This window comes from Nicotiana tabacum, chromosome 6 (genome assembly GCF_000715075.1).
Source record: "Nicotiana tabacum cultivar K326 chromosome 6, ASM71507v2, whole genome shotgun sequence".
NCBI lineage: Eukaryota > Viridiplantae > Streptophyta > Magnoliopsida > Solanales > Solanaceae > Nicotiana > Nicotiana tabacum.
The window spans coordinates 209,368,931-209,382,412 of record NC_134085.1 but is presented as its reverse complement, the minus strand read 5'-3'; the positions used below and the strand labels follow the sequence as shown (position 1 = coordinate 209,382,412).

The following is a 13,482-nucleotide window of genomic DNA, read 5'->3' as shown; positions in this document are numbered from 1 at the left end:
GGACTTGTTAGTATACTTTGTTGGGATCCCATGAGGCTTGGACAAATTTTGAAAGAGTTTTTGGAAGATTTTTGTCGTTTTGAGCATAAATGTAATGATCTAAAGGTTCATTTTTAGTTCTAGAGATCCAAATTTGATTCCGAGACTTCCGAAATTTCGATAATGAATTATAGGACTGATCTGAAAATTTTGGTCTAATTTCATCAAGTCGCGATCAGGTTTTTGACGCGAAACATGAGTAATTGTTTAACGAGAAAAATGGATATCGCACTGGGAAAATGAGCTCCGAATTGAGTTTCGATTAAAGGGTTGTGTTCGTATTATTATTTGTGACTCATAGGAACAAAAATTGTCTAATTCCGAGTTCGTATGATGGAGTTAGAGCCATTTTAGTGAAAAATGGCTGTGCTGTAATTTAAATTGGCTGCTGGTGCATTTTTTTAGCAGCAGTGAACAGTAACCAGCGCGTGAACAGTACCGCACGGGTGAACAGTAATTGCGAAAAATTTGGGCAGTGAGTTTATATCCGATTTTGGGTCATTTTTCCACCATTTTCAGTCATTTTGAGAGCTTTTGGACGGGGATTGAAGAGAGTTTCAACTGAGATCGATTGGAGGTAAGTTTTATGAGTTAAATACATGATTTTATTGAAGAATCATCCTTGAAATCCATGAAAATATAGCCAAATTATAATAAATTAGGGTTTGAGATTGAAATTCTAAAATGAAGATTTGAGGGGTCATTTGAACTCCGATTTTGGTAAATTTTATATGTACGGACTCGTGGCGAGACGAGGAATCCGGTGATGTAATTTTTGTAATTTTTCGAGAAGTGGGCCCGGGGCTCAGGTTTTGCAAATTTCGTGATTTTCGATATTTTTCGAGTCTTTTCGATTGAGTTATATTCTCTTAGACTATTGTAATATATTCCTTGTGGTTTTGGCAAGATTCGACGCGTGAGGAGGTCGATTCGAAAGGAAAGGGCATCGCAGAGTAGACTTTTGGCCGTCTTGAGGTGAGTAATAGATGTAAATGCTATTCTGAGGGTTTGAAACCCCGGACTTTCATATCGTAACGCTATATTGAGGCGTGAGACGCACTCCATGGCGAGTGCGGGGTCGGATACTATTGGGGATTGTGACTTGGTCCATCCCGTGTGATGTTTATACTATACTGGTGATTGATACACATACTTCATTGATATTACGGCGACTGATGCCATGTTTGGGGCCTTGTGCCGATTTGTAAAATCCTTCGAGGATTGATATTACTGCTTAGCATGATTTGCATATCATTTAATTTCAGTCCAAGGTTTTAAATGCTGTTTTGCAAACTCAGCCATAATTCTAAGTGTTGAAAACTTAAATGATATTTTTAAATGTATTCCGGGCTGGGAACTTCTGTTTTGTAAATGCCCAAGGGGCTTATTATATTATTTTCTGGACTGATTATAAAGTGACTTGAAACAGTGGTAACAATGACACTGTGTAATATACTTGAAACAATGGTAACAATGACACTGTGTGATATACTTGAAATAGTGGTAACAATGACACTGGATGATATACTTGAACAGTGGTAACAATGGCACTGTATGATATAAATTGGTCAGGTAACAATGGCTGACCGGTCAGGTAACAATGACTGACCAAGATATTGCGCTTGGGCTGTAGGAGCCCCTCCGGAGTCTGTACACACCCCCAGTGAGCGTCGTCGACGATAAATAAATATGGATGGCTCGGGCTGCACGCCGCAGTGGGTACTGGAATGTACCATCATATGCATTGCATTGCATTCATGTATTTCTATTTATACTGTTGTTTAGCTGCTCAGTTCCATATGTTGCTGTATATTTGGATTTTAGCTTACTTTGTGTATTTACTGGATTTTCTTATCTTCGGACTGTAGTTACTTTTATTACTTACTGGGTCGGAGTACTCACTTTACTCCCTGCACCTTGTGTGCAGATCCAAGGCAGTCTCAGGCTTAGTAGATCCCTTTGATCAGCAGATCCAGCTTCTGGGAGTATCGAGGTAGCTGCCCAGCGTTCGCAACCATTGATCTTCTCCCTCCTATCCTATCTCTTTATTTCCGCATTATCAGACTTTGGATATACCATGTATTAGGATGATATTCTGTATTCTAGAGGCTCAGATTCGTGACACCGGGTCCTAGTGAGATTATATTGTGTATTTTGTTAAATTCTTCAGTACTTTAATCTTGCTTAATTGATATTTCTTTCCGCTATTTTTGATAAATTGGGTTAAGTGTTGAATAATGGTCGGGCTTGCCTAGTAGTGTGCTGGGCGCCATCACGACCGGGATTTGGGTCGTGACAATGCAACAACAACAGGACCTAATTCAGGATATCACATATGCAGAAATAGATGAAGCAGTGAAGGACATGCCAAATGATAAAGCCCCTAGAGTGGATGGATTCCCAATAGAATTCTTCACAAAACATTGGTAGGAAGTGAGACAAGATATATATGACGTTGTGCTATTCTTTTTCCAAACAGGCAAGATGAAGCAGACATAGAACTGTACAACCATAACTTTGATCCCTAAAGTTCCAGCTCCTACAACAGTGAAAGACTATAGGCCTATTGCTTGCTACACCACTGTATACAAAATCATTGCTAAGATACTGACTAAAAGAATAAAAAAGGTGATTGAGCTTATAATTGGGAAAGCACAGTCTGCTTTTATAGAAGGGAGGAGTATTGTTGATAATATTCTATTCAGTCATGAACTTTTCAATGGCTATAATAGGAAAGGCTTGTCACCAAGATGTGCTCTCAAGGTAGACTTAAGGAAAGCTTATGATTCACTGGATTGGCAATTTATTAGGTACATGCTTACTGATCTTGGCTTCCCTCAGAAATTTATCCTATGGATAATGGAATATGTGACAACATTATCCTACTCTTTGGTTCTAAAAGGGGGACTGACCAAACCTTTCCCAGCTAAGAGAGGAATAAGGCAAGGAGATCCAATGTCTCCTTATCTCTTTGTGATTTCTATGGAATATTTACAAAGGGAGATGAACCAACTGGCCATACAAAAGGAGTTCAAATACCATCCCAAATGCAAGAAGCTGGGAGCAACACATATATGTTTTGATGACGATTTGTTAATGTTTTGCAGGGGTGATATAAATTCTGTTACTAAATTACAGGAAGCTTTTAATAGATTCTCAGCTGCATCAGGGCCGCAAGCAAATGCGGAAAAGAGTTCTATATATATTACTGGTATAGCACAACACATAAAGGAGCAATTGATGGAGCTTACTAGATATACAGAGGGCTCTTTACCATTAAGGTACCTGGGGGTTCCATTGTCGACAAGAAAGCTGAATATTCACCAGTATCTACCACTAGTAGAAAAGATAATTGAAAGAGTAAGATGTTGGTCAGCCAGGTTGCTTTCATATTCTGGGAGAATTCAACTCATCAAATCTGTGCTGTTTGGAATACAAACATATTGGGCTCAAATTTTTTTGTTGCCAAAAAAGACCATGAAGATGATAGAAACCATATGTAGGACCTTCATGTGGACTGGCTCAACAGAATGCTCAAGAAAAGTTTTGATTGCATGGGATAAGTTATGTCAGCCTAAAGCTATATGAGGTTTGAATGTTATAAACATGAAGATATGGAATAAAGCAGTACTACTGAAATATCTTTGGGCATTGGCTATGAAGAAAGATACATTGTGGATCAAATGGGCTCACAATTATTATATAAAGAACAGAGACATTGCAGAAATGGACACACCCAAAGCAGCAACATGGGTGATCAGGAAGATCATTGAGGCAAGAGAAGATGTGAAACAGATGAGGCTGGGACAGAATAGCCTTATATCTACACTGGAGACCTTAGTAAAGCAAGGCAAGTTCCAAATCCATAGAGCTTATGTTCAAATGCAACCTCAATTTCCAAAAGTTATGTGGAAAAGCATTCATTTACATACACATATTTATCCTAGACTCAAATTTCACCTATGGCTAGCTATTCATCAAAGGCTAGCAACAGTGGATAGACTCATGAAATTTGGAATTCAAGCTCCATTAGAATGTGTGTTCTGTGCAACCAACATGAAAGCTTTTGAGCATCTATACTTTGGTTGTCCAAACACTCACAAACTATGGGACAGAGTATTGAAATGGCTTGGCATCACAAGATAGATAGGAAGCTGGCAAGATGAGCTGAATTGGATGAGCAGATTGGCAAGTAGGAAGAACTGTAAAGCAGAAATGACTACAGAAACTTTCACGATGGTAGTTTATTGCATTTGGCGCGAAAGGAACTCGATTAGATTCAATAAAGGCAGATATAACATGGATGAAGTATGCAAGGAAATTGCTATGCATATACACATACAAGGGAGAAAGAGGACCAAATGGCAAAAGGAATTGGAGAGCTTAAACAATTTTCCTTAGGCGAGATATAGTCAGTATGAAGTAGTGTAGATCAGTGTTATGTATGTAAATAGTTAATAGGAGATTAATGGTCAGCATTAATCTGGATATGTAATGACAGCTTTTTGATGAAATAAAATGTTAGTTTTATCAACAAAAAAAAAGGTTTTCTCTCAAAGAAGAAGGTTAAAAACGAAGTAAGAGTTGAGTAAAGAAAGTTTGAGAAAATTTAGAGTATTATGAAGTGTAAATGAAGGAGGTTGATGCGTATAAGTAAAGATATAGGCGGCTAAAATCGTGGACATAATTTTCTCGATAACCAGCAAAAGTGATGCTAAATCGTGGGACGACGCGTGTTCGGAGCATTAAATATGGAGAGACATACATCTAATCAACTGTCAGAAACTTTTCAGAGGGGATCAGTAAAATTTCCGCCAAAAAAGGTGATTCTACCAACTTTCCGGTAACACAAAGTTACGCCACCAGAAAGGAGTGGGACTATATGTATAAGGTAAAATATGTTTATATTAAATGATCGCACGAGGAAGTGACACGTGGAGCGAAAGACAGAAGATAGTTGAATTCGAAGGCAACGATCCTGTCTATTACCAGAGAGAATGATACTCATAAAGATGAAATAAATGTCTGTCACCCGATGGCCTTTAAATGAGGAATATTCTACAACATTAATAACACTGCCCGTTACACATTCTTCAATGACCCTCATAATTGATATTAAAGAGGGGCTTGATCCTAGGGCCTTATTCCCTAGGTGCATATATAAATAGTGAGTTCTATTATCATTGTAAATGAGAGGAATTTTCTGGAAAACCTACGTACACTCTATTCAAAGCTCATTGCTATTGTCTCCGGAAGCCCTGCTCCCGAAATTGTTATTTCTGCTATTTTATCTCCATCTCAAGGCTAAGTATTACAATTTTGTCTAATGCATCTATTATTTTAGGATCAAGTTAATTCACTTGTTTATAAACCACGTATAAATTCAGCTGTACCGTTTTACGCGTAAACAATTATCAAAATGCAGTCCAACTAACAAAGTACAAACCCAGAAGAAGACGTATATCCATTTCATTTATCTATTTCAGAGTAGGAAATGGAGAATGGAGAAGCATTCGGTAGGGAGCTTTACTTCTTTATTGAGCTTGTCCGTTGTGAATTCGGATTAATTGAGCCAGTAAATTTCGGATAGTAAATGATTAAACCAGAAAAAGGAACTCTATTTCAGAGCATACAAACTATGAGCTAACCTCAGAGCTTGATTAGTATCTCTTGTGGTTTAAAGAAGTAACTACATGGACTGCTTGGTCAGATTATTCAGACTCAACAAATTTATCCCTCATACTATAACATACATTATTTGTTGACATTCAAGTCTACTCCGTCGCTATTCATTACAAAATTCTTGGTCAATTTCCGAAAGGAACATTATTGTTTAGCAGCTTATTCTGCCTCCAGAGGCACAGAGGTTATAAGTTGAATAAGCTCCCAAATTTCTGGTGAAAATACAATTTCACTAGCTTAAAAAGATCTTACCAATTCCCAGTAGTAAACAATGCAAATGTCTAGCTACTTCGCCTATTCAACATCCAATCTAACCTCTAATTAAACCTGTTAAACAACGGTAGGCCAATTAATCTATGTACCCAAACCCACCACTTAAAAAATGTCTACAATATGCAAAGATATTTTTATGGCACAAAATTACAGCATTTTATAGGATACAACTACATGGATGATGTTGGAGGGGCACCTAACATTGTTTATATTTCTTCTTCAGAAACAACTTATGGGGCAAGCCTTAAGATGTGCAGGAAGTTTAGGAACAATACTGATGTAGTGCATTCATATACATGATGTTACGTGAAAGAAAGCTATGGAAAATTTTGAAGGGTACTTTTAAAGAAGTTCAAGCAACAAATTAGAACTGACCTCTTTCGTTAATCTGTAAACTAGAGAAATTACTCTCCCGCGAATTCTGAGTTTACAACATGAGCCATCTATTTCACAAATGCCAACAAGTTGAAACCCAATTGGATGGAAGCAAATAAACAACATCATTCATGAAACAACCATTTCAACCTCCCTGAGCCTCCATATCTTTAATTTATAGTAGTACTAGATATTACATGAGATCTCAGAGAATGTGAATAAGGAAGACACACTTAAAGTTTAACATAGCCCAATCTATCCTTTGACAGTAAGGTATAGAGATTGCAGCATTCTAATTCTCCAAAAACAAGTTTAGTAGAACACTGAATCCTGAGTTTATATATTGCTCAACAAATTAAAACTTTCACAAATGACATGCAGGGAACCAGTAGAAAACCAACTCAGATTTGAAGAGAAAAAACAGCAACATTATTCATGGGACAACTGTTTCAACTTCTAAGAGTCTCCATATCTCCAGTTTATACTAGATATTAAATAAGATCAGAAGCAACATGATTAAGAAGACATAGCTAAGGCTTCTTTTCTTTTTTTGAGAAATAAAAGACATAACCTTTTTCTTTTCTTTTTTTGAAAAAGGTAACAGAATAAATAGAAGATGTAGCTAAGGATTACCATTCAAGCAAATGCCCACTTTACAAACTTAAGCCAATCTGCTTTTACAATTCAGAGTCATAGATGCAGCATTCTTTATCCCTAAAACAGGTTTAGTAGAATTTATAAAACATAAGAAGTAATATGTTTTCTCCAAGCAAACTTGAGAACAATTTTGACCATCAAATAGAATAATAATCATGGAAACGATATTACCACAAATTGCATAAAATGAAGCAAATTTCAGATAGGTCAGGCAGTTATAAGAATGACATTCAATTATTGTATTCATAAGATCATTTTATTGTACATGGTATAGTAAACCCTGTATGGCACGGAGAGAAGTCTATGAATATGTAGCGGGCCACCTTAACAATTACAAACGAATAAAAAGAATTTAGCCTTTACCAGCTGTCATAGTCCTCGTAACTCTCAATAACTAACACTTCTCCATGAATCCGTGATCACTATTATATGCAATCTTCAACAGCTATGGCAATCTCTTGCTATTCTACATGGGCTGGTAAAGCTCAAAAGATTTTTTAAGTGGAAGTATATCTCAAGACTTTCCTTCTACAAAATGACAGTTTTGACTAGTAGTAGCTTATCCTCACTTGGACCGATAATGCAAGAGGTCTTTCCACTGTATGAAAAATAAGAAACCTCAATCACCCTGGCTACTGATACTATAAATATTGCCACACACTCCAACAATGCTAACTATAATGGCCAATATCAACATGAACCAAGACACAATTTTTTCCCTCACACTCAAACCGCTCCCTTCTTTGCTCAGCCTTAGAGCAATGAGAGATGGAAACGTAAAGCCTAACGAGACTGCAGTTGTGGCCCCTGTAAATTTGAAAGCAGTCCAGATGTTAGGAATCATAGTCGATCCAAAATATAAGAGTGCCAAGAGAACGGTAGTCAAAGCCAGACACCTCTTCCTACTTTCCGTGAGTGGTGCTAATCCTCCAAACAACAAAGTGTCCACTGTCTGCCTCAGCGAGAAATGAATAACAGGGAAAACAAGAATCAGATGGAAAACATAGCCAACACGCACAATGTAGTTCAATGCTGTGCTGAAACGAATTCCAAGGTCCTTGTCGAAATTGGTGAGTATATCAGATTCAGTATCTTTTCCAAAAAGTAAATAGCCAGCAATTGCCGTAGAAGCATACACCAACACGCAAATAACAGCAGTAATTCGGCTCACACGGTTCATCTTCTGAGGTGAGCGGCCTTCAAGCTCATTATAAATGGGCTGAACATTGAAGTGACAAACATATGCATTTGACATTATAGGGATCACCACAAGCAGGTCTAGGATTGCCTTCTTAGACCCGAAATCAGGGGTCATCCTTGGAGCTTCAATTTTTCCCTCGACAAGCTTAATAAACGCTATAGTGAAAGCAACCACAACAAAGACAACCGCTAGAGCTACAGAAGCAGCTGAAGACGTACTCAATGAATCGATCTTGTCCATCACGCAAAGGGGTGCAAGAAAAACCACCAATATGATCAAAATCACTAACTTCCTATGATCCCACACTCCATGTCCTAACCATTGATCAAAAACCCCAATATGCCGAATTGAACCGGACAAAACATCCCCAATTATAATCAAGTAAACAACCAAAACACCAGCATTATTCACAATGATGCAAATCTCGGACAAGATCTTAGCTGTTTTACCCAATGCAGCTTGAACAACCTCCCCATAAGAAGAAGCCTTACATTGAACCGAGAACCGGACAAGCAATTCAACACTAATCTCAGACAAAATACCCATCAAGAATATTAAAACTACCCCAAGAACTAAACCCAATACTTTCATAGTAGCTGGCAAAGCCATAATCCCGGCACCAATAATAGTAGTTGTGAGATTAAAGACAGCGCCATATACACCAGACCCAGATTTATTTTCACCAAATATAAGTGGTAAATTATCAAAATCAATGTCATCAACTTCAAAATCATCCGGGGAGTTTGGTTTTAAATGTCCATTTTCGGTAAAGTTGTCATCTTTAACTTGTAATTCAACAAAAGAATCCTTGGTAATAGCCGAATAATTACTATCCATCACTATAATATGCTATTTACTATCAAAAATTAAATGCATCTACACGACATGTATATATGTATATGTAAGTAGCAAAGGCAAGAAGAACTTACGTTAGAATCAGTGAAAATGAGGAAGTGGGATTTGGATTTAATAACTGAGAGATTCAAACTGTGTTTGCAATGAGATCTAAGGAAAAAGAAAACCCTAGATCGTCCAAGTCAAAGTTAAAGAGGTTTATTTTGTAACTCGAAAATGGTCAATGGAAAAGTTCAGATTTAAGAACTTCAGATGGAAGAAAGAAAGAAGAATTTTCCTACAAGGGTAAAAGTTTTCTATTGGTTGCTTCAACATGAAATTCTGCAGTATATCGTAGTATTATTTGAAACTAGGAGAAGAGATCCTGTGTTGTGGCGAGCAGGAAGTTTCTCTGTAGCCTCATCCGATGTTTACAACAAAATGAATTCATAATTAGTGATAAAATCTAAATTAATTGATTTTGATTAACTGACAATGATTTATATGAAAGAAAGAGTCGGTGTATATGTTGAATGGTGGGTGAAGCATTTTACTTTTAATATACGTTTAACTTTTTCTTTTAATAGGCTGAGGGAGGATCAAAATTCAAATACAAGTTAATTAACAACAGCTAATGTATTCAATTTTAAGATTTGTTAATCGCTTTCTTGAGTTTTCAAGGTTCAATCAATTGGATCATACTTGTTTAAGAAACAAAAATTAAATAAAAGCATTGAATGGTAAATTACAAACATTACAGAAATATTTGGATCTAATTTTTATATAAGTGAACCTGCAATGCTTGCTTTTAAACATAGCTAGCGTTTGGACATAGATTTAGTTGAAACTTGAAAAAATAATTTTTGAAGTAGTTTTGAAAAATAATTTTTGGAAGTTGAAATTGTGTTTGGACATGCATTTTATTTGAAAAAAAGTTGAAGTTTTGTGAGTGGGAGAACAAGTTTCACCCAAAATCTACCCTAAACTAGATTTTGGGAACTTGAAAAATAATTTCAAAAATAAATCATTAATCTATGAACAAACAATGTTTTCAAAAAAGATTTAAAAAATGTTGTCAAAATGTATGGCCAAACGGGCCATAATTTCATCAACCAAATGAAATGTAGGCACTAAAAACACACGGGCAGCTTTATTGTCATCGCACAATAATAAATTCGTACGTACAATTACGAAATACGAACTTAAGACTTGGAAAGACAAAATTCAAAATTGATTAAATATATTGTTTAATTACACTTCTTTTGTTGATGGATGCTTGACAAAGTACCAAACTAAGACCATATAACAAAGTCTTGATTTCTAGAAGGGAAATTGTTGAAATTTTTAAAAATGATGTAAGACGTCAAACTCTTTTATTATGACAACCTAAGAGAGACGATAGTAGTGGAATCTCGAGAGAGTTGTATTGAGAAGTAGGGCTAGACATATATCGGGTATTGTCACACCTCCTTTTTGCGCGCCTACCCCAAAGGATAAATGCGTGAGGGAGTTTTTCCAATTTAAGTGACAATATTCGAAATGAGATTATTTATTTAATTCAGAGTCGCCACTTGGGAAAGGTTTGACTTTTGGTGTCCCAAGTCACCGGTTTATCTTGAATCCCAAATCGAGGAAATTTTCAACTTTCCAAATGAAGTCCGCGAACCAGAAATTCTAAGTAAGGAATTCTGTTGACCCGAGGGAAGGTGTTAGGCACCCCCTAATCCCGTGGTTCTAGCACGGTCGCTTAAATTATTATAATGGCTAAATATCTGATTTTAATACATGTTATAACTTGTGTGTTTTTATTAGGTGTAAACCGCTTTTATTATTATTTATTTTTATGGAATTGCAACATCGTGAAAATGCATTTCGAACCACGCCACAATCAATGCGCCTGTGGTTGTTAATACATTCCGACTCCGTTAAGATTTGGATTTGGGTCACATAAATGCGCACCCGAATTTAAGAATGTAATTTAATTAAATCGCGCCTAAAGAGTCTAACGCGTTATTATCTTTGAGGAAGGCAGTGAAACTCACTAAACAGTCCATCCCGAAGTCTAAGTATTCAATTAAACATTTATCGAGGGCCCCGCAATTTGTGCGTTTTATTGGGCGAGACTCATCTCATTTATTTTAAAAGGACAATCCTAAAGTGCCTACATTTCGTCTATTAAATTTGTCTCTACAAAATGAAAGAGAAAAGGTCTTAATTTATTTACATGCTTGAGTTGTTATAGTTGGGTTTCGAATATGATTCATAAAATCTGAAAATGATGCAAGCAGGGCAGTCCGTTGCCAATGAGGGCCCAGACCCAATGTGCATGGTACAAACTGGGCCCGGGCCATCTTATTCACATGTTACTACCTAGTTACATTATACTAGGCATGCTCACAGTTTGTCAAATTAAAAAAAAAAACTTGGCAATCTAATTTTAATCCTAAACCATTTACATGATGAAATTAACCAATAGTATTTAGCTAAACAATATTCTTACAAGTTCCGAAATGATCTATTCGTTTAATGAACTAATTGTTGAATGTTTAAGAATAGTCTAAATCAGCTAACACGCTTTTCGAGACATGATAATCATCCAACAATAACGAATTAACTAGACAGAATTACTACACCATTTATTTATTTTAGGGCAATACATAGACAGTTGTCCGCTAAGCTACCGTTAGATGTTCCATTATATATATTGAACAGCTATATGATTCTAATTAGGGTAAGCTAAATAATATATATATACAAATAAAATTCAGAATATAATTAAGATAAATTCAGAACTTCAACTCTTCATTTCATATTCATGCTTCACGTTTCAGTTTACATTAACCAGCGTGTCAGTTGTGTACCTGGTATTGGAAGCAGAAGAAAAGGAAGATCAGCAGAAATGCAGTAGCATATAACAACAGCAACACCCAGCAACCAGTAACAAACAACAACGAGAAACCAGTGACAGATTTTAAAATCAAGATAAAAATCCAGAAACACCAACAACAATCAACGGACAGAAGCAAAAGGAATCTTTTCAGATTTGAAAGACTAATTAATGTTTAACCCTTAATTTCTGAATTCGTATATCAGAATATTTAGATTGTATATCAGGTGTATACTACTCTCTCCTTAAATTTCCAGTTTTTTTTTAAGTCTTTATATTTCCGGAATTTTTCTCTCTCTTCAATATCCAGCTCCTCCTCAATTCTGTCCAAGTTCCCCCCATTTTATTACCAACTTTCAGCATTTTAAAATTAAATCTCACTATCTTCCACTCATCCCCCTTTTAATCCCACTACCTAATGTTTTTGTCCCCTACTACATTAAACAAATACATTATCCCCTCCATTATATCTTGTCCCCCATGCCTACATTAAACAATTATATTATTCCCCCATTACATTATGTCTTGTCCCCCACCATGTACTATTTTAATATTATTTAAATATTATTTAATCTTAATGGACAAAGCACTCAAAAATAAAAATCGTTCAGATTTTCAATTCCAAAAATACCCCTCTGAAATTACTGAAATTACTATTTCAACCCTGAAAATACTGCAATTGACCATTCTACCCCCATCAGCTATAACCAATTCATCTAATCAATTCCAACCAAAATATAGCAGTTATAACCAATTCCTAATCAATTCCAACCAAAATATAGCAGCTATAACCAATTCCTAATCAAATTTTATGAACAAACTCAAACTAAATGATGAACAACAAAGAAACAACTGGAATTATTTTGACTGAACAATATTTTTAAACAACAACTTTCAGATTCAACAACAATAACAAACAAGTATATTCAAATCATTGAGCTTAAATTCAAATTAAACTTAAACAGAACAACTAAACAGATTCAAATCGTTAAACTCAATAATTAATTGATCTTCAAATTAAATCCAACAACATTATAATTAAACTAACAATTTCTAAAAAAAAATAAAAAAAATGAAACAAACTGAAAAAAAAACGATAAACACGAAATTAATATCAAACATATATTGATTTTAGATCCGAAAATATTAAACAAAATACGGACAGAAACAAAACTTAAACCAACTAACCGGAAATGACCAACGACGAACTCGAACGGAAACGGAAAACTCGAATCAAGACTCCCAACGACCTAACGGATCTCGAATTCAAAGAAAACCCACCTTCTCTTTTAACCTTGACGAACTTCAACTGGACCTCACCCAACGATGAACAACAACGGACTCAAACAAAACCAAACGAAACCTTGACAGAGCTTCGCCGGACTTTAACCAGACTGCCTTGCTTTTCCTCCGTGTGTGTGCGTGTGGTCATGGAAGCAGCAACAGCTATGTGTTTGGACGTGAGCTGGTATTATGGTCGTCGAGCAGCAGCAGCCATGGTGAGCTGCCTGAAGCTGCGACTGGAGAGGAAGAA

At 36.1% G+C, this 13,482-nt stretch overlaps 2 protein-coding genes and 1 long non-coding RNA gene across 3 annotated transcripts; 2 read left to right on the top strand and 1 right to left on the bottom strand.

The window, feature by feature from the left end:
* The first annotated feature begins 565 nt into the window (after positions 1 to 565).
* On the top strand, positions 566 to 2,169 carry LOC142181543 (uncharacterized). Its single transcript, XR_012710194.1, has 3 exons — positions 566 to 616; positions 947 to 1,014; positions 1,967 to 2,169. It is a non-coding gene; the product is annotated as an uncharacterized LOC142181543 (long non-coding RNA).
* Positions 2,170 to 3,645: 1,476 nt separating this feature from the next.
* Positions 3,646 to 4,185, top strand: LOC142182305 (uncharacterized). Its single transcript, XM_075256531.1, has one exon. The coding sequence runs from the start codon at positions 3,646 to 3,648 to the stop codon at positions 4,183 to 4,185; it is 540 nt and encodes a 179-aa protein (XP_075112632.1).
* Positions 4,186 to 7,241: 3,056 nt separating this feature from the next.
* On the bottom strand, positions 7,242 to 9,407 carry LOC107769332 (amino acid transporter AVT6E-like). The gene has a single exon (XM_016588538.2). The coding sequence runs from the start codon at positions 9,062 to 9,064 to the stop codon at positions 7,646 to 7,648; it is 1,419 nt and encodes a 472-aa protein (XP_016444024.2). The 5' UTR covers positions 9,065 to 9,407; the 3' UTR covers positions 7,242 to 7,645.
* Between the last annotated feature and the right edge of the window lie 4,075 nt (positions 9,408 to 13,482).

Bases quoted from the DNA above. Each gene is read 5' to 3' on its own strand.
- LOC107769332 (XM_016588538.2), bottom strand. From the start codon at position 9,064: ATGGATAGTAATTATTCGGCTATTACCAAGGATTCTTTTGTTGAATTA.
- LOC142182305 (XM_075256531.1), top strand. From the start codon at position 3,646: ATGAAGATATGGAATAAAGCAGTACTACTGAAATATCTTTGGGCATTG.